Source organism: Rhopilema esculentum, chromosome 4, assembly GCF_057945365.1.
Source record: "Rhopilema esculentum isolate cy_ngs chromosome 4, ASM5794536v1, whole genome shotgun sequence".
Lineage (NCBI taxonomy): Eukaryota > Metazoa > Cnidaria > Scyphozoa > Rhizostomeae > Rhizostomatidae > Rhopilema > Rhopilema esculentum.
In genome coordinates this window covers 13952508-13968991 of record NC_142818.1, presented here as the reverse complement: position 1 = coordinate 13968991, position 16484 = coordinate 13952508, and the positions used below count along the sequence as shown (strand labels likewise).

At 36.9% G+C, this 16484-nt stretch overlaps 2 protein-coding genes across 2 annotated transcripts; both read left to right on the top strand.

The window, feature by feature from the left end:
* Window positions 1-542: 542 nt before the first annotated feature.
* On the top strand, window positions 543-12731 carry LOC135690648 (transmembrane protein 170A). The gene is made up of 3 exons (XM_065208256.2): window positions 543-689; window positions 7251-7421; window positions 12590-12731. Exons 1-3 carry the CDS (start codon window positions 635-637, stop codon window positions 12718-12720), a joined length of 357 nt encoding a protein of 118 aa, XP_065064328.1. The 5' UTR covers window positions 543-634; the 3' UTR covers window positions 12721-12731.
* Window positions 12732-12749: 18 nt separating this feature from the next.
* LOC135690647 (uncharacterized) lies at window positions 12750-16360 on the top strand. The gene is made up of 3 exons (XM_065208254.2): window positions 12750-13966; window positions 15726-15765; window positions 16020-16360. The coding sequence occupies exons 1-3, from the start codon at window positions 13042-13044 to the stop codon at window positions 16306-16308; spliced, it is 1254 nt and encodes a 417-aa protein (XP_065064326.2). The 5' UTR covers window positions 12750-13041; the 3' UTR covers window positions 16309-16360.
* Window positions 16361-16484: the final 124 nt, after the last annotated feature.

Below are 16484 nucleotides of genomic sequence, written 5' to 3'. Positions count from 1 at the left end.
TTTTTTTCCGTCTATACTTTCGCTGTCGATCAATACTTCAGACTTCATCTCGAAGCGAAGATAAACATGTGCGCGTCGAGCTCGAGACGAAAGCGCTGATCGGTGGACGAAAGACAGAAATGTATATGTGTTGCTGTTCCTTGCTTCGTTTCTGTTTTGTTTTCCCAACTGGGAGGAGATTGAAAAAAAGATGGGGAAAAGACAATGAATTAAAAAACCAAGCTAGGGCAAAAAGTAGCAATAAAAGTGCGATCTAAAGAAAATTTCCAGATTTGCCCGACAGATACACTGGCAGCCATAAATTTGCCCGATAAAATCTGCCTTTTTGCAGATTGTGGGGGTGCAGCACCCCCCCCCCCAGTAGTTTTGCCCCTGGTTGGAAAACCCCGTTTTTTGGAAAAAGTAAGTCGCAAATGAAAAAACTAAGTTCACCATCGTTTTCAGCGATGTTTCTTTGATGATTTAAGCGAATAAAGCTTTTCGTGTCATATGCACTTTAAAGGCGTCAACATCAAACTATTCAGTTCAATTTTGCCCGAGCAATTTTCAACATTATTTTGACCTATGTTTACTATAAGATCGATTGTCGGAATTGCAGTGCCAAAACAGGCTGCATTGTAAGCGTTGTGCAGAGATGAGCTCAAAATTGAAGCTTCAAGACCCACTTGGTGTTCTTGTATCGTTCAAAGGTATTTATGTATTTAAGCTTTATCTATGTCAGTTTCAAGACATCTTTTCTTTCATAATCACCCCATCACGACCCATTGCAATATGAATTTTAGGCCTTATCATACGAAGAAACTTTCAAATTCAGATTTATATAATTCATCAACATGTTTACAATTTATCGAATGCAAGTTAACCAAAGATATATCAATGAAAGAAACAAAAGTTAAAGATCGACGGATACAGTATGCTCTATCTGATACCATTCGTAGTAAGTTGCCAAGAGCTTAGATAAAACTAATGCCATTATTGCTTCAAAAATAATTTGTACGGAACTTTATTATGTTTGTAAATTTCGCAATTTTTTAAGGGAACTGCAGGTTTTGTGACTATTTGTGTTGCTTCTGGTGGCTTTTCAAATAAGTAATTGCTTCAACAAAGTAGGTAGTATGACCTTGGTTGGGGCTATTCATCCAGCAGAGCATTTAGTATTTGTGCACAAACAAAGGTAGAAGGCCAAAACATCAACTGTTTGAGTAACTCAAGCTTTTGTTTCATTTAAATACTCCACGAAACTCCTTCAATGAAACAATCTAACAGTAAACTATGATCTAACATTTAGGTTGTTCGGAATGATTTTAATATGGCCCATTTGTGAGAATTTCCCAGACTACCAAGAAGTGTACATGGAGCAAGCTCCACCATAAACTTAATTGGCAGCCCAACACAATTGTTGTGACCACCCCCCTTTTTGGCAAAAAAGTTCATAGCTATTGGGTTTATTAATCAACTAGGGGTGCTTTGTCGGCAAGTAAAGGATGGTTCAACAACTTTGTCGGCAAATTGGACTGGCAATATTAATATACACATATCGTATTATTAAGGGTCAATGGCTGAGTCCCTAGCATGACTAAGCATGGAGTGTGACCAGTTCTCTGCATTTCCAAGTGTAAGAATCACAAGGTGTGGTCATACCAGGACACTACTAGATAGGCTCAGCTTCTCAGTGCCCTAGAAACTACCTTTCGATGCTAAATAGAAACAAATACAAATGCAAATCAAATACAAATACAAATACAGACATGTAGGCTTGTTCTCTACACTTCAACTCAACCCCTAAAAATAGTAAAATCACATTAGTTATGCATTCAAATTGTTATTAAAATACCAAGATGATGTATGTGAATGTTTATGTAAGTTTACATTGAAAATAATTTGTATCAGATCAAAAACTTTATATTTGTCAAAAATCTGCATCCTCTGGCCCATTTCAACCTCAATTGCAATTTGCAAATCACATGTTCTTTTGTTTGAAATTACCATGCGATATAGTGGAATTGCACGTGAACATCTAATATGCAACTTTGACCTTTTTGTAATGTTTCTGAATGTGTGATTGTCTGAATGTCAAGGAAAGTTATGGATAAAGACTAGCCAATCAAAACACACTTATTATTGTATCATTTCACCTGGATTCTAAGGCCACTCTTTATCTTTTTGTTGGTGCTAGTAGGGACCAGCAAAAATGCCAAGGTTAAATTGACTTCTGATGTGTAGAAAATGTTGCTTAAGAATTGTTTATTGATTCATTCAATCAAAGTTGTTTGGGATACTAGCAGTGTTAGTTATAAGAGCAGAAATACAAAGGTGTCATAACGGATACAAATAGCAATGACCCAAGCTGCATTTCAAGGATTCGATTTACATGCTCTCCTTGTCAGGGCTCATCAATAATATTTTGTACCTGCGAGCGCAAAGCCAAGTAAAAATGTGCCTGTAAGGTTACAATTTAAAGTCATAATATTGATAAATCAAGAACCTCCATATTACGCTCAGAACTGCTACACCAACTTACTTTTGTCAAAAGCAGATACCAAATTAATATCATCATGAACTACATGTAACTACATGTAAATCTGAACAAATGCTACTAGCATTACATTTTGTACATGAAAAAAGGGAATGATCCAGTTTTTATCAAAGGCTCGTCTTGGGTTTTCAATAAGCACTGTCGCTAGTACCAATTTCATCACATAACGACATCCTCAGTAATGACGCTTTCCGATATCTAAAACGCTCTACTTTAAATGGAGCAGTTTTGTTTACAACGTCTTCTTTCAAAGTTTCTGAATTTTAGGATTTTGCGTACAGTTGCAAGAATTTCAACATTACACTGGGTGTTTCTCATTTCAAAGATATGTAAAATAGCCATGAAAGATTCTTTTTCCAGTTACTTTCATTGAAATGTCTTATGATAAAAAGTATCTTATAAGGATGCTATTTATAATAGGACGTTTATAATGCTTACAAGATTTTGATTATTTTAATATGAAAACACTATCACTCCAAAAATTGTTGAAACAGAGGCTTTTTTGTGTTGTCACAAATTGTCAAAAATTTTGAAATTATGAAAATGGAAGACGCCTTTAGAGTAAGGACCTTCTGTCATTTTGCTAATGAAGACTTTCTACTACTACCTTTTATATTTTATTTGACTGTTCAATTTGAATACCAAGAAAGCTGTTTAAAGAAAGCATGACCATCACACAATAAAAGGTAAATAAAAATTGATTCAGAAATGTGCCTGCAGAAAGTCCTGAAGATGAAGTTCTGTGTCTGTGAGTGCTGCTCACGCACTCGCACAGATAAATGAGGTCTGCCCCTCGTTGCCTTTTTTTCTTCAAAGGCTAAGCTGAAAATATTTTCTACATTTCATCTTTCTTCTGTGCTACCTCCTTCATATTTGACAGCAACAATCATCTTCTTCTGCCAAAAACTACAATCTTGTTCTGAAATTGTTCGATAGATGGTGCCAATTTATGCACTATTTTGCCCCATAAAAAAATGAATTTCATTAGCTGATCTAACAATAGCAATTTGTGAAATAGCTTTGAGTGCAGAGGCAGATCCAGAGTGAGTTCCTTGGTGCACATACTGCTAAAAATAGTGTTGCCTGAAACAAGTAATATTTAAATTAAAAAATTGAAACCTAAAAATTCTAAGTTTTATCACAGTCTCTTCAAAATTATAAAATTGCCAGTTTCTTCTCTGGCGTGATTTGGAAACGATTTTCCAGACACTGGAGGACAACAGCAGTCAATCCTAGAACTTAGAAATAAACGTTTTGTGCCTCCGAAGTAAATGAATTGAAACAATAAACTTTTTGTTTGGAACACGGATGGAACTCAGTCAAAACAGCATCTGGAACTCGGAAATGATACCATATTTGTAAGAGAGCTGTACAATGGCCGGTAGTTGATTGGCTACCTATTGTTTCTGTTCTATTGTGGAACTGCAAAACATTAATTCGAAATGGCAACTGCAGACGTCTTATACTCACAACCATCGCAGCATTCTAGCAGATTATTAAGCGTTTGAGATAAAACCAGGAGATATCGTTAATTTTCCAGGAGTGTTAACTACCTTTGCTTTGAATTGCAGTCTTTGGCACTGGAACGGAAAACCTTACCCTGGGTACCAGACTCTATTTTATTTTATATATAGTGAGTCTGGTACCCAGTGTAGGAAAAACCTTTTGCTCAGACGGGACACCATATTTTGATGAATAGGCTGGTGTCTACGGAGGCAAAACAGCAAATTGTGAGCAAAACAAAAAAGAAAAACTTTGCTGTGGCATCCAAAACAAACAAAGGGTATTGAGAAAGGGAGGGGGTTGAAACATTTTTCACAGAGGCACTTTTTTTTGTCGGAAAGAAATTTAGAATCTAGATTTAGTGAGTAGATAGTACCTACCCCTACCCCCCACCCCTCAATGGTACCAAAATGCATAAATATGAATAATAATGTTGTCTTATGTACAATGATCAATGCATTATCTGAAAGTCCCTAGCCTTGGCCTGGAACTCAGTCAAGTTTTTTGCTGGATCCGCCCCTGGAGTGTGTATTGAATTCACATGCTTTAACAAATCACAGATGGCATGCAAATTGCGAATGAAGTGAATGACTACATATTGTAAAGATGTAGACATCTTTTAGAGAAAAAGCAAGATTGGCCACTATAATACAAGATATCAAGACACCATTTCAATATTTCCTTTTTGGATAGGGGTTGATTTATGGAGGGGAGCTTAACTAAGGGTGGAGTTATGAAATTGATCAGAAAGTCACCATAGATCCCACCATGAAAGTGAAACTATTTAACAAGTCCAAGTAGTGACTCTGCTTAGGTCTGTTTGAATTATTTGCTCCTTCTCATTCATTACATAATATTCTCACATCACAGCACAGGCATCATTTATGTCACTCTTAACTTCATTTCACTAATCACCTTAACTCACATTTAGGATCATTTTTTCCCCATAATTTGTGTTAATTTTAGATATACATTTTTTCTCTGTAAGTATGTTAATTTGTATACCATATTTCCCCTAATGAACGCCGCCCTCTGATAAACGCCGCCCTCTACTAAACGCCGCATCTTCAGCCAACCACTTGGAAAAAGGCATTCTTTAGAGGAAATAGGGTAATTAGTTTGGTTCAGATTAGAGTTTTTCAGGGAATGTACCACATCTCTCTCTCTCTCTCTCTCTCTCTCTCTCTCTCTCTCTCTCTCTCTCTCTCTCTCTCTCTCTCTCTCTCTCTCTCTCTCTCTCTCTCTAACACCATGATTATGATTTCTGCATATAAAATAAGATTAACAATGCCAAAGAGAAGGATAGTCCATAGAAGCTGAAAAAGGTAGCTAATTAAAATGGTACATAATTATACATTTATTGTTATGTATTGTAAATAGAGGATGCATATGTTTGCCAAATGAGCACTACATTCTTTTGATCTGATCAAAAGTATCTTGAATGCAAACTTGCAAAAACATTGGCAAAAATCATCTTTGTACATTTTAGTGTAATTTTTCTTTTTTTGGGTTTTCAGTTGTATTTTAGAGGCATGCCAAGCTTATGCCAAATTTATGTGGTATGCCTTTGTATGCCAAATGTACATCATTACTACGCCAACAGGTAGGCCAACACTATGCCAAGAAGAATGCCAACGGCATAGGCCACGTTTTGTTGGAACCCAATGATGTTAATGGTGTTAGTTTTTCATATGCAACCAACAACTGCAACAAATGTACCACCAAGTATGAACAGTAGTGGTACAATGTTTCCAAGTCTACCTTAAAATATTGATTTTGTTTACACCATACAAGAAAAAGTTCTTAAGTGTGCTGAAAATAGTATCTCTCTTGTGAACAGTTAAGAGTAAGAAAGGAAGCACTCCAGGAAGTGTGACAAGTTTTTTATTGCATGTGTGCATAAGGCAAGATGTATGGGTGCAAAATTTCCACATAATGAGAATTTCTAGTGAGTGGAAGATGGATGTGAAAAAATTGGAGAATTGTATGTATTTGGTGCAGTGTAGCACTTAATTAAAGCCATGGATTAATGTAAGGCTGAAAAAGGCCTCTCAGCTTGAGGCAAGTGATCACAAGCCTGCCCCTCATCCATTTGCATTTTGTAAAGATTCCTTTTCAATCAGAATCTTTGTAGTTTTTCTCCAGAAATAATTTTTAAGTTACAGCATTCACCATTTAGAGAATTACGTGATGCCATTTGCATATTCAAAAGTGGAAAACTGTAAAAAAATCACTGGCTGGTGTGCCTGTGGAGTCTAATGAAAAAACATCATCATCATGGTCATCCGATGATGCTGAAAAGAATTTGTTCGACAATTGATTCATTAGATGTTCAAGCAAAACTGTATGCCAAAAATTCAATTTTAGAAGATTATTCTTCCCAATAGCATTGTTGTTTTGAAATTATATTGGGATCAAAATAATAGAAGATTATTTTGTGGGTTCTATGACACTTTGTTGTCTAATCCTTTTGTATCAAAAATAGAGCAAAACAAGTAAGGACCAATGCCTGGCATGTCGGCTTTCATTCAGAGGTCCGGAAAATATCTGATAAAGAGGGTGGTTTTTTACCCAAATCTAGGACAGTTAAACCTAGAAAAAGGAGTACCTTTTGGAATTGGAAAGAATTTAGTGTATTTAAGAGTGTATCAATCGAGGCCAAGATTCCTCTTTGCTGACAACTATGCTGACAGCATCTGATACATAAAACCAGAAGTCTGTATGTAATTTGCCCATTAACATAATTATGATACCCAAAGAGCATCACCTCAATGTGACTCAATATAACATTTAGAAGAAAATGGCACTCTGGTAAGTGAAGTAAATTGCAACTAAAAATAGAAATGCTGGCAGTTTTGTTTCACACTGTGTTTCTTTTTTTGTTTACTACCATTCTTTGACCACCACCCCTCCCTAATAAGCTAAACCATGTTTGACATTTTCCATCTTTGTCAGAATATTATGAGGCTCAAGTCTAGAACCCTGAACATATAGCTATCACAGCAGTCGAATGAAGTAAGTCCGGTATGGTTACCATTGCCGCTGACCATTGTTAATGTAGAAATGGTACAAGGAATTTATAAGTAAAATTTGTTTTCGTTTTATAATCATGTTTATTGTTGACATGGCATATAGCGACTAATGTTTTTTATCTTTGTCTATGAGATATATAAGCAAATGTTTGCAGAAACATACTGCTTGTGCTTTTCAGATATGTGGTATCAAATATTTCTCTACTGCCTTGCAACAACTGTATTGATGCACGGACTTGCATCTTTGATCGCACTAAGAGCTCTTCGGAAACATAAACTCGGAAGATACATTCCAATAGTCATAGCAGTAGCTGGATTTTTGTATCCACTCACCGGAGGAATCATCACCAGTAAGACATTTCTACTTTTAAAACTTACCTTGATAGATTTATCCTTAATTGTTTATTCATTTTACCTTTGGTATTTGAGGTGTTTGCTCAAGCGTAGCGAGGTAATGCCTTGAGAGGGGGGGGGCGTTGGCAATTCTGCAATGAAGTGAGGAACTCCGGGGAGTGGTATTTCAATACCAAAATTGGAATTGAAAAATAATGAAATTAAGACGATGTTAGGCATACAGTTTTGAATACGCAATCTCCACTGCCAACTATCGCTTACATTCGCTACCGCAAACTTACTTCCTTTACGCTCCCCCTGTTTTAAAACATAGGTCCATCTAGAAAAGTCATTTGCTGTTTCGAACCCCTTTTTATTCAACCCATTACACACAACTTAATGTTATTAATTTTTAAGACCCCTCCATACCCTAATTACAGGGAAGTAGAAGCTCCAAAAGGAAATTTTCCCAAACCAGCGCAAATGCCAACGTCACTACCCTTGAAAGATCTCTTTTGTTCCTATCAGTACCTCCATGGGTTTATTGACTGCTTTCTTGCACTGAGTGGCAGATCGGAGTGTGTTTGAGATCCAAACTCCTAGATCTTTCTCTGTTTCAATACTTCTAACATAGATCTGTTGTCTCCTTCCCCTATAAAGTAGCTTACTTCTACATTCTACCTTCCATTAACTTTCTTTAAATTTTTATAACCATCTTCTTAACCACTTTTCCAAGGAGTCTAGATTTTATTGTAGTTTGTCGGAATTAATCTTCTGTCTTTAACACTCTCCAAAATTTGCGACGTCTGCAAAAAGCTTTCAATACTGCTGACCATCTCTGGTATATCATTGACGTACACAAGAAACATGATTGGTCCTAATACTGAGCCCTTAGGGACACCACTAGTGACCTCTGACCATTCTGAAACCCTCTCACATGCTATTGGCCTCTTTCTTCTATTGATAATGTAGTTCTTTATCCAGTAACACTGTTAGCGTTAGAAGCAAAACTCTCCACAAAAGAGAACAGCCTCCTCGGTCTTTCCAATCAAAACCGACAGCCAAAACATGCGATTCCGCTATCGGGCAGCATTTACGAGAAAATCAAGTTGTGAAAAAAAACGTCAATGGCGACATTTACCGGATTATTGGCAGAGACCAATCGTCGTTCCATCGAGCAGTTTTGGAGTCTATCTACATAAGCAAAAAAAACCACTACTGCCTATGCAAAAGGAGTTCGTTTTTACCTAAGGACTCCATTGGTAACATTTTCAGTAGGCAAGTGGCACTGATTGGTCAACCTCAAAAGTCATGTGCACGCGTTTCTGATTGGCCTATTTAGATCCAAAACTGGTTATATATATTTCTTAGCGAAGTATTTCGATTTATATTCCGACGTTTTAAAGAGTAAGACGAAAAGCTTAATAGTCAGGGCTGTTAGTCAAACAATTGTGCAAATTGTGATACCAGCATGAAATTTCACAAAAAGGGGCAGTTCGGTACGCTAAAAAAGAAAGGATATAGACCCCAACTGAAATTTGCCCCCTTCGGCTTTTTTAGACTGCGGTACTTTGACCCAAGCCCTTAACAGCGTCATTACAATATATCTTCTGTAAGTAGCTACAATAGCACGAAACTTTGCAACAGGGGACAGTTTGATACGGTCGAAAGATGGGATAATTACCCCCTTTTTTCTATTTTTAGACTGGGGTAGTTTGCACCAGACCTGTTTAGACGGTATTATCGTATCTCAGTCGTATTTTGGTACAACAGCATGAAACTTTGCAAAGAAAGACAGTTTGATGCGCTAAAGAATATAGGATATGGACCCCAACTTAAAATTGCCCCCTTCGGCTATTTCTTAGACTGGGTTACTTTGCCCAAAGACTCCTGAAGCGACGTTGTTTCGATATCTCTGCTGAAAGTAGGTACAATACCAGGAAACTTTGCAATAAGTAGCAATCTGATACGCAGAAAACGATAGGATATAGACCCTAACTTTAAAGAGGCCCCTTGTTCTATTTTAGACTGGGATACTTTGCCCCAGACCTTAATATACAGTAATATCGTATTTCAATCGTACTTTGGTACAACAGTGTGAAATTTCGAGACAAAAAACAGTTTTGTATGGAATCTTGTTGTGCTATATTTAGAGACAAGTTTTGCAATGCTACAAAGTAAACAGAATGAATGTTTTTTTGGTATTAACACACATATATCATCATACCAAAACTAGACATCAAAACACTGGCAAATTTGCCATTCAACCACTGGAGCATTGGCAAATTTCAGTACACTGCAGAATAACTGCTTGCATTTGAACCTTCTCTTGTTATTTTTCCTACAGTTGCGATTAACTAACTTCTTAAAAGCTTTCAGTGGTTCAGGTAAGGTTATCCACGATGGATACAAAGCTCTGTTATCTTGAACCCGTTCGAGTTCATTTATACCGAGTATATTCTGCCATGCCACTAGCATCTGTCCCCGTATCATTCTACAGAGCAGAGCGTGAAAATTCAACAGATCACAAAGAAAACTAACCATACCCTATAAGATGCAAGCTGGAAGGCATGTCCTGTCGTTTGACTGTGACGTTGACATTAGCAGGCCGCTTTGACGCAATTTCATGAACAGGAATCCAACGTTAATTGTTTCTTGCTCCAAGCTCTATCCACAACTTTCGAACATTTAACCTTTGAAACAAAGATACTTTATTTTAAGTCATTGCACAGTTCATCAATGTCTTTTGCAGAGCATGTTATGCTAGTGTCGTCTACATACATATTTGTTGAGTTTTTTTCTAAGCATCGCTCAAAATCATTTACGTATAGGATGAAAAGGAGGGGCCCAAGGCACGAACCCTGGGGAATACCGCACTGAACCTTCTTTTGTTGTGAACTGGATCCATATGGGCGGAAGAAGGCCATTGTTTCTTCTTGTTAACCCTCTCAAAAACGATGAAAAAATACTTTTTTAGCTCCTCATTGCTGCTATTTGATAAGCTTTTTTACATACCAACCAATTTCTGTTTAGACTCTTAATTTTTGAGTTAAACTTTCAGAGACCTCGGTTTGGCTGCATCTGTTGGTCGAGGCTCAATCCAGACTGATTTCACAACTCTGAACCCTGGTAGTTCTGTCAAACCCTAACTTTATACAAATTCCCTACACTGAATTTGAATCATGCTTCTTTCGTATTATTACATCACCCATTGAGATTTCCATGAACTTAAATATAATAACGTTCTTCTTTCTTATTTCCCTTTCATTTATTTTTTGCTATTATTTTCACATTGAATATGATGTCATGTATGACGCAGCTTCATTGTAATCTTTAACCAGTAATGAACATGATCCACTTTCTAGATCTTCCTCTTTACTTCAGCCATTCTTGATACTAAGCCTATACTGATCTGTTCATGGGCCTATGTCAGCTTTCTCAACTGTTCTTTTTTTTAAGCCTTTGCCTCTATTTCTACTGGCCATATTTCCGTTGCTCTTTTGCTTGATTCTGATAAGAAACTGCCCCTTAACGAGATTTCAAAAGGTCTTAAAACGGAATTTCTATAAAAAATTCTTGAAATTACAAAGAATGTGCCTCACTCAGTCACTTCAATCCTTGCCCTTGTGTTTTTATAGCCCAGTCTCAATACGATTTTACTATTTTGTTTGCTCTTGAAATTTAAACGTATTTTACAAGAAACGTGCCGTTCGGGTACAGGCTTGCTAGTTTCTTAATTCTTCGGTCATTTCAGCCTTAAGCAGTGGCGTAACCACGGGAAAGAAGGGGGGACTATCCCCCCACTTTTTTAGAAAATTGGTTATTGAGATTCTTGCAAATCCGATGAGAAAACGTCGGGGGGGGGGGGTGTACGTTATCCAGATCAGAAGCTCATTTTGGTGTAAAGCCATGGACTGAGGCAAAAGATCAAACTTTATTTGTCTACAATGCTAGAAAGTCCTCTTTTAATAAGCAGCAAGAAAGATTTTTCCAACAGAATTGACTTATCAACCCTTCGAAAACAATTTCCAATCAAATCTTATTGGGATTGTGTTTATCGATTAGAACTTAGTATCCCCGCAAGAATTTTGTGAACTTGAAGAGCTCGTTGTATTATATTTCATGAAAGTGTAGCTTATGAAAATTTTTACTCTTAGCACTTTATTCTAGGTCTTTTCGTGATTTTTACACATGTAAGATTTCTAATTTCAAAACTCTGAAATTAAGTTTAGGCAAAAACGTTCATTGCCAAAGGTAAATTGAATGACATCTCTTGGGAGGCAAGGGGTATTTTCTCCGAGAGAAAATGTTTCCCACGGGAAAAGGGGCTTGGTTCAAAAGGGGCGAGGTCCAAGGGGGCGTGTCCCAAAAGGGGCGTGGTGCTGCTTTCCTTTTGTCCCCCCTCCACCCCCACCCTTCACTTATCCCAGGCTGGAGCCGCCACTGGCCTCAAGTGTTCCTGAACTTTCCAAGTTATTTTTATTAAAAAAATAAAGCTGACACAAACAATGGTGAGGATAGATTTTTCTGTCAATTCGCAGCTTGATAATGTTTCTTTAAATTTTGTCACTTTTGCTGCCATTTCTAGGATGTTGAATTGTATCCGAGGTAAAATGTTCTTCGGATAGTTAAAAATGGTAGATCTCCGACAGCAGCAACCCCCTTTCTCAAATGAATATTCAAGCAGAAAAAACATTTATTATATTTTAGATTGGTGCCGTTGCTAGCCAAAGTTATCACGGCCAGTTTTAGGAGCAGGGCCATGCTTTAAGGAAGTATTGGTTTTTGACATCAACGGAATTCAAGCTACGTAAGGGATTGCAATGCCCCTTTTTCTACGTAAGGGACCGTAATGCCCCTTTTTTCTACCTAAGGGATCGCAATGCCCCTTTTTTTACGTAAGGGATCACAATGCCCCTTTGCTATTTACCGTAGCTAACATGAATCGAATAATGGGAAAGAATTTAGCAAAAAAGAGCGTTCCCCCGCATTTGCGATTGTTTGAAGGGCGTGGTCCCCAAAAAAATTTCTGGGGCCTGTGCCTTAGGAACCACCCCCCACTGCTGCAGCCCTGGGTACGCCACTGATCCAGATTAATCATCATTGATGACATTTCTATTTATACTTCTGGATTTAGGCCTTTAATCCTGAAAATATTCTAAACTTTTGTTTTTTGCCCCTCCAGGTGCCTTGATCTCTTGGATATACCATGCAGCCAAAATAGGGATGCCGAACTATTTCGCGTTCCTTTGGGGTGGTGGACAAGCACTTCTTTTGCTGATCGTTTCGTTTACTCGCATTATTGCAACGTTGTAGTCTCTGTTAGTGTTTATTTTCGCCATTCCGCCCCGTGCCACAGAATAGATTCTGTGCCAGTGCGCAAGGACGAGCACAGGGGGTCGGAGTAACTGGTTTTGATTTGTTGTGGTTACAATTCGTGGAGGCTGCCATCATGAAGCCAAACGGAAAACCGAGAAGGACAAATTTCACTGGTTAAGTTTCTTAATATCCTGGAGAATTTTCCCATGACTACAATTTAGGACGCTTACAAAACTACAAAAAATTTACAGTCTTGCAGGGACTTGGAAGTTTCACTAACTCAATAGAGACTAGCTGGATTTAAACGAAGGAGGGGTAATGGCAAGGAAAGGTAAAATTCACGGAGTTGCGTCCGGAGGATGTGATATATTCATTTATTTACCGTTAACTAAGGAAACGTTTAAGTTGCCTGACGTTCAGCTAAGCACAAAAGTATTTGACTTGAAGAAAAGTCTAGAACTTATGATGGGAATTCCTGTAAATTTGCAACGCCTGTTCTACTTAGATAAGGAAGATCTGGAAGATTCCTGCGACCTCAGGAGCAGTGATATTGTAACTTCAGCTACACTGAGCATGCATATTTGGAGAAGCTGGGAAAAGGTAGTCTTCAATGTATTTATTGGGAATGAGCTCGAACTTGCTAAACTAAAACACAGCGAAGCCTCTTGTATTTCAAATGATCAGTGGAAGGACCGTTACCAGCATCAAATCAATGTTGCACTTTATGTTGCTGCCAATAAAGGAAAGAAAGAGCTATTAGATTATTTACTAACAGAGGGGGCTGATGTAAATTGGCAGACTGGCCTTGGACGTACCCCACTGCATGCAGCAGCAGCACGAGGGAGACTAGAATGTATCAAATTGCTACTGGAAAGAGGGGCAATTGCAGATCAACTTGATAAATTGGGAAAGACTGCTTCAAGAGTAGCCAGTGAGCATTGCTTTAAAGAAAGTGAAAAACAGCTATTTTTATTTCAATGGCAGGAGAGAGCAAAAACAATTAAGCTAAAGGAGCCTTGCTCTAGTTTAATGATGCATCAACAGTTTGATTCAGGATATTCAACTTGGTTACATGGAAAATGTCAACAGATTTACATGTGCAGTACTTTACCCTCGAATGGGCAAACAAACATAAAGTCAGATGGCTCAGTGTCTATAACTGCAGCAAAGCATGATGTCCAAGAGGAGCTTGATGAGAAAGAACGAATTCAGCAGGAAGTTTTAGAAAATGAATCATCTTCTGGTAAGACAACCCCTTTCTTATATTTTAGCAGGAAAAGATTTTTGGTCTGTTTCTGCTTGTCCTATGAGGTATTGTAAGTAAAAAGACGCTTGAATTTTAAATCTTGACTTGAATGAATATCATATATCACAATCTGTGATTCTTTTACCTTGTTCGTATATGTAGAGCTGAGGATATTTATTATAAATGCAATATTGCCAGGTGCAAATTATGGCTAGAGAGCAAGGGGGCTAGAAGCACATGTGCCATTTATTTTTCAGGGATACATGGCCCTTTTTAAATAAGAAGAGCACCACTCAAGTTTAACTGTCTAGGGGTTAGAAACCTGAAATATGTCTCCAATATGTAGCATTTTTAATCAAGCATAAAATATTACCTTTTCTAGCATATAATTTTCTAATTCTTTTTCACAAGCTTCATCAAGCTTCATCAAGCCTTTTTTGTATCTAATGTATCAAGACTGTACTTTCCCAAAGGAATCCTATTACCAATGTAGGTCAAAAGCACCAAAAAATCAATGAACCAACAAAATTTTATTATGTGAAATTTCTATTATGTGGTTTGAGTAGAGGTTTGAATAGTCAAAGAAGTGACAGGCACATGACTGGAAAGCTGTTTAATTGTACTTATTGTTCTATTTCATATAAACGAATTTAAACAAGTTTAAAATTTAGAAATTAATGTCTGATTACAATACTTGGCCTTGTGAAAAAACATATTACAATATAAATTTATTTAAACTGAATAAATAATTACAATCTTTTTGAAAGAGAAAAGTAAAAAAAGCAAAGATAAGACAGCTTTGGCATTAGAGATTTCTAGCTGCCCTGTTCTGCAATTTTGTAATTTATTCAACCTAGTGGTCCCACAGAAGCCCCATACCAAGCAACAAAGGTTCTACAACACCCTTTTATTTTAGTGGTACATAGAATATATCATTTGACGTATTACAGCAGGCCAAGAGCCTGCAAAATTTTAGTCTGGATGTTATTGATTTGGCTTTTCATTTCCCATAAGTTTTTTTGTTTTATTCACAAGTATTTGGTGTTAAACAGAAATTTTATTTTGTAAAGTAGCATTGGGCTTTTTTAGTGCAAACTTCTGAGCATTGATAAATAATAAAAATGGAGTGATCCAAGACACAAGCCCTAAGGTCCTTCAATTTCTATGGCCTGTTTTGAGAGAGGCGCCATTGACATTTAAAAACTGCTTACAATTATAAGAGCAGAACCAATGGTTTTCAATGCCATTTATGCGGTAATGATGAATTTTGGCTTGTTTGTTTCAGAGTGTTTCACGATAAACAGTTTCAAACGCTTTTTAAGATCAATTAATATAACAGGGTTGAAATTACTATTATCAATGCAAACATACTAATCATTGTGTGAATAAAGAAAAGGTCACAATAAAAGGCTGCTCGACTAACTCTGAAGGAATTATTGTGGCGAAAAATCGATAAAAATGTAGAAACATGGCAATGTGCTATGAAGGAACAAGAACAAATACACGTAAATCAGTGAAGGCTAATATTTCACCTCTGCATACAGGGCTTCGTCAGAGTGAAGTGGATTTTAATCATTAGTGGATTTGAGCAAGCATGTCACAACTTAGTACAGAACTCGGAAACTTGACTCATCCATGTATAGATGTTTGTTTTTTTCAAGGTGATTAAAAAGCTAATTGTGTTGCATTTGTCAAGGCCTTGTGACAAGCAGTTGCTTAAAAGATTAAATTGCAAATTAGTTCTATTTCTTTTCAGATCTTTCATTTTTGCCAAAAATTGAAGATTCTCCTGCAAGGTATGTTTATCATCATCTTCAAATATTGTTATCATTAAAAGTAAAGTGTAGCTGGGTACTAGAATATTCATGGTAATTTGTATCACTTTTGGTAGTAAACATACCCAAATTTGCCAATGATCTTAAAGCATTTCATCTTCTGAAAACAAAAAGATTCACTAAATAATGTCTCCTTACTTGTATTCATTTTGCATGTGCATGTAAACTATTTGTAAAATCTCCTTGTCAGCAATAACTCCAAATAATTTTTTCAGCCACATCCATTCAAAAAATAAAGTTTTGAAGGAAGCAAAGGCATTTGATAACTGGCTAATGCAGAAAAACCTGATGGCAGCAAAGAACACTGGGAATAATTTACCAACAGCAAGACAAACAAATGTAAATGACATAACCAGCAAGGTTAAGAGGAAAAAAGAACAAGGAAAGTCAACTGTGAGGCATTTGGTCAGTGAAGAAAAACCAAGAAGAAGAATAGATATTTATGACACTCAAGAACACAATGGGAGATTTGAAAAGGAGTTTCTTAATATTTTAAGTCATTAGGCATTTTTTTATAGCATTCAGACAATTTTACAAATTATCTGCTGAAAATTGACACACTGCCTAATCTCATAATATACAGATTCTGAACATTTTTAAATTGAACTCAGAAACCTAATACAGTGTCAAATTGATTTGATTAACATACTTCATCCTATGCAATAAAAAGGACCAAACAA